Here is a 4779-nt window from a genome sequence, read left to right as displayed (position 1 = left end):
TCCTGTTGATCAGTCAGCCGACATATTGAAGTTTATCAAGATGAACATCACAACATCGTGGTTGCAACTATTTATAATAATATTTGGATTATTCGTGTCGTCCAGTTCATGTAGCAAACCGGACAGTAAGTAGAACATATTACATTTTTTTTCAGAGTATACGTTCTTTTGGAATACAAAATATAAATACCTATAAAATATTTAATAATTAAGGCACTGAATAAATTATTTTATCATTGTCCATCGCATTTTACCCATCGTTTATAATAATTAATTTAAATTTTGTTCATAAAATAACTTAAAATTTCACAATATCAGAGTAAAAATTTCTATATGTAGTTATATATGATTATATGTAATCATGTAACTATACATGATTATACATATTAAAAGAAAGGATTTTGTTAATTTAACAAGCCTTTAACGAATGATTTATATGTGACAGTACCTTTAACAAATGATTTATATGTGACAACAAATTGATTTGTTATGATTGCTGCCAGTCTACTATAGCAACCAATTATTAATAATACAATAAAAACAAACTATAGAATTTAACCTTTTTATGACCTGATCTTATTTACTGATTATTTTGATTATTTGTTACATTGACGAATAATGAGAAATAATTGCAATAATAACTGATTCACCAAATCATTACATTTGTTGTCCCTTGATTTGTTCCTATAACAATGTCATTTCTCACAATATAAGGTGTCCCAAAGTTTTTGACACACTGCTTATGAGCAGATAATGTGGACTATAATGAATCAAAATTCTTTACTTTTTGCATGAAGCACAAAGAACTATAGATGAAAATTTTTTAAATATTTTGGCAGTTTTAAAGATCTTGAAAATAGACCTTTTTTATTTAATTGTTGTAAAAAAAATAGATAAATATTAATTAATTAAGAAACCCGAGATTCATACAAAAGCTATGTTGTCTGATGTTATAGAATAATGTATTAAAATTTAAATCAATTAGTCAAGTATAATTTCTTTGTAATCGTGTCCAATAGCGAATCATTTTTTAGAGGCGCCGTGGAAATCTGAAATTATTATACATTAAAACCATAAAAAAAGCACAAAAAAAATTTTATGCACCTTTTAAGATTAATAAAATATAGTATAAAAAGTTTCAAATCAATGCGTGCGTGTATGTGTGTCTCTATTTTATTACAAAAAAATCTCTAAAAATCGACAGAATTTTCAATCGAGAATATTCTCTTAAGATATCTTTAAGAGTTCTTTAAAAAATATTTTTAAAAACTTTGAAAGATATCTTAAAATTGTCTTATGCATCGATTTTACCCGCTTATTCAGCAATTTTTAGAAATTAAAATATCTTGTTAACTGTTGCGAAAATTGCAAAATGATACAAGACTTTTCGATTCAATTTAGTCCAGTCTGCTTACAAGCAATGTATCAAAAAGTTTGTGTAAAGATATCCTGTCAGAGTTTTTACACAGATTCTTAACTTCTACTTAACATTGATGTTATAACAGCTACTTAAGTGAGTCGCGTATAACAATAAAATTGGTATACAGTATAGTGGATCGAGCAATTTTATTATCACATCCTAAGTTTTATAAAAAAAACTTAGAAATATGCATTCATAATCTTCTAAACAACACGGATAGATCTAATATTTAAACTGTTTAATACAAGAATAAAAAAATTGCTCTCAACAAAAATTCCACGCAAGAAAGATGATAACAAAATTCCTGTCAATAATGAAGTAATTTCTAGCAAGAAAATTTTTTGTACTTGCATTTATCCGCAAAGTCTACCACAAGAATGATTAAAGCAGAATATAGTATAGGTTATAGATGCAACAAATTAAACAAGTTTATAAAAGCGCATAAAGACAAAAAAATAATTTCCGACAAAAATAATATAATTTATAAGATACAATGTAACAATTGTGACGTTTCTTATGTGGGACAGACGAAGAAGAAGCTCAATATCAAAATAAATGAGCACATTAAAAATATAAAGCTTGGCTCATCTAGACATTCGATTATAACGGAACATAGATTACATATACAATATTATAATATAATCATAATTTTACCACCTTTCTGCTACACACATTATAAGCAAAGTACCCATTGCTGTTGGAATTGTGTTAGAATAAACAGTTTTCAAAATAAGTGTTGCCTACGCGTCTCCTTTCGAAACAGTGTGTTCTTGTGTTCTCCAAAAGGACCAAAAATGTCATAATTCGCTGCGGCCTGATATTTAATAATAAATTTGATACATATAATTACTACATATAATATGATTGTGTTATACTATCTTTTGTAATAAGAAGGTGATACTTATCGGCGAAAACAAAAACCCCGAGTATATCTTTAATTGACTGTGAGTAAGCCCCTGTCACACTCTGATCCTTATAAAATTAGTTATATTATCTATTTGTAACTCGAACGTAAAATGATCCTCATATAATAATTAATATAATTAGATATATGGGGCAATTATATACAATATTTCTGCGACTGATGAAGACTAAGTATTGAATTGTCCGAAAAGTTCGTGCCGATTTTGAAGGAAAATTGAAACGCAGATTTAAATTTTTAATTTCATTTATTAAATTTAAATTTTTTGCGGTACGAACTTTCCGGACAATCCAATATAATCGAAATATACAGTTGAAACTTATTTATATCGGAAGATTATAATTTGTGAATAATAAATATTATTTGTTACACCTAACTCGTTTAATGTATTGGCCTTTACTATCTATTAATTTTAATAAAAAATATTATTTAGTTATTAATTAAAATATTATATTTTATATAAATAAATCATAATTTGCAGATAATTAGGATGTTTTCAGTTTTGCAGTTGACAATTCTGAAATTTAATCGGTCGATTAAGCCCATCGGAATTGATGAGACCAGCCCTAAGTCTCTTCACCAAACGAATTATTACATCAATGTAATAACTTTGTCGTAAAATAACATTTATACGGCATCTTAATAGTTATAACATCCGATGTTATAATTTCGACGTAAACTGTGTAAACATAGTGTGAATATATCTGTCTTTATATTTTATATATATATAGAGAGAATTATTAAAATAAATCTTTGGTTAGCATCACTTATTCTAGAGAAAAAGAGAGATTATATAGGATAAAATTACAATTGTAAAAAATGTGTTTGAAACCTATGTATACAATTTCATGATGTTTTTAATTAGTCATTTTCTGACTAACCATATTCTAACTAACTTTGCTTGACTTCTGTAATTTTACAGGGATTAATGCTCCGATAATGAATATTATTAATGAACATATATGTGTAACAAATAAAATTTAGCTATGTAATTTCGTATATCATGGTCATATATGAAATTTTATCATCACATATATGATCATGTATATGTATGAAAATATATATATAATCAGACAATTATATGAATTATACATGTATAATAATATGCATATATTTATAATATGTACGACCATTACATAAAATTTTTTTACTCGGATATCTAAAAACGTGAGTAGCGTTTCAGGATACTTTGGGCCATATAAAGTCGCGCACATCATCAGAAATTCAGGCAAAAGCAGCTAAAAATGTTGCGGAAAGATTATTGGGTAAAGAAATATCTAAGTTGTTTATTATGATACTGGATACCGATTTGGGGCCTATTGGCAAAGATACTTTTAAGGTACGATATTTATTCTCGAACATAGCAACTACACATTTGTTCGTGAGTACTTATTTTCAAAAGAGTAATATGATAAATATCAAATAATTTTTTACAGATAACAAAAAATCCTCTAGACGAAATCGAAATTCGTGGCACTTCCGGAGTGGCAATTACATGGGGTTTACATTATTACTTAAAGAACTATTGCAATGTTCATATATCATGGGACGGTACACAAATTGAATTACCAAACACCCTGCCAGAAGTCCGAGTTAAAATTATATCGAATGACAGGTGAGAGGGCGCGCGATTGTGATTGTGATAATCCGATATATTATTTGATGACATATATTTATGTTATTCTCTAACTTTACAGATTCAGATATTATCAGAACGTGTGCACAGTGGGTTATAGTTCAGTGTGGTGGCAGTGGCACCAATGGGAAAAAAACATCGATTGGATGGCCCTTAATGGGATTAATCTTGCCCTTGCTTTTAGTGCGCAAGAAGCAATCTGGCAAAGACTATATCAAGAATTGAATCTGACAAAAGAGGAAATCGACGAACACTTGGGTGGACCTGCTTTCTTACCTTGGTCGAGTATTTATATTCCTCAAATTTCTTTGTGTAGGATACAATAGAATATATTTATTGCAATAATGTAGGGCGAGGATGGGCAATATTCGTGGCTTTGGTGGACCATTATCATCAAATTGGCATAATTACACCATACGTCTACAACACCAGATTCTTCAAAGAATGAGAGATCTGGGAATCGTTCCAGTATTACCGGCATTCGCCGGTCATGTGCCGCGAGCTTTTGCCAGACTTTTTCCAAATGCTAATATGACGAAGATCAATCCGTGGAATAAATTCGAAGATAAATATTGCTGGTACGATCAAAATAATCTATTTATATCTCACATTTTCTTCTGGTTATTGTTTAAATAATTCTTTATAGAGTAAAATATTTACAATTGTAACTAACAAAAGTATTAAGAAAATAGATACAGAATATTCTATACTTTTTGCATCTATCATTTAAATAAAAATAAAAATACATTTCAGAAATTGATTAATTTTAATTTAATAAAATTAATTCAAATTATATATATA

At 28.2% G+C, this 4779-nt stretch overlaps 1 protein-coding gene across 1 annotated transcript in view; it reads left to right on the top strand.

The window, feature by feature from the left end:
* The window catches only part of LOC108686721 (alpha-N-acetylglucosaminidase), an 11017-nt gene continuing 6238 nt past the window's right edge, over window positions 1-4779 (top strand). The window contains exons 1-5 of the mRNA XM_018192161.1: window positions 1-125; window positions 3518-3681; window positions 3779-3957; window positions 4040-4258; window positions 4329-4556. Of these exons, the coding sequence (XP_018047650.1) occupies window positions 41-125; window positions 3518-3681; window positions 3779-3957; window positions 4040-4258; window positions 4329-4556 (875 nt within the window). The 5' untranslated portion in view covers window positions 1-40. The remainder of the gene's footprint in view (window positions 126-3517; window positions 3682-3778; window positions 3958-4039; window positions 4259-4328; window positions 4557-4779) is intronic.

The sequence above is a fragment of the Atta colombica genome, unplaced genomic scaffold, assembly GCF_001594045.1.
Source record: "Atta colombica isolate Treedump-2 unplaced genomic scaffold, Acol1.0 scaffold189, whole genome shotgun sequence".
NCBI classification, from domain to species: domain Eukaryota; kingdom Metazoa; phylum Arthropoda; class Insecta; order Hymenoptera; family Formicidae; genus Atta; species Atta colombica.
Note: the sequence above shows the minus strand (reverse complement) of the source record. Positions and strands in the feature narration are given on the sequence as shown.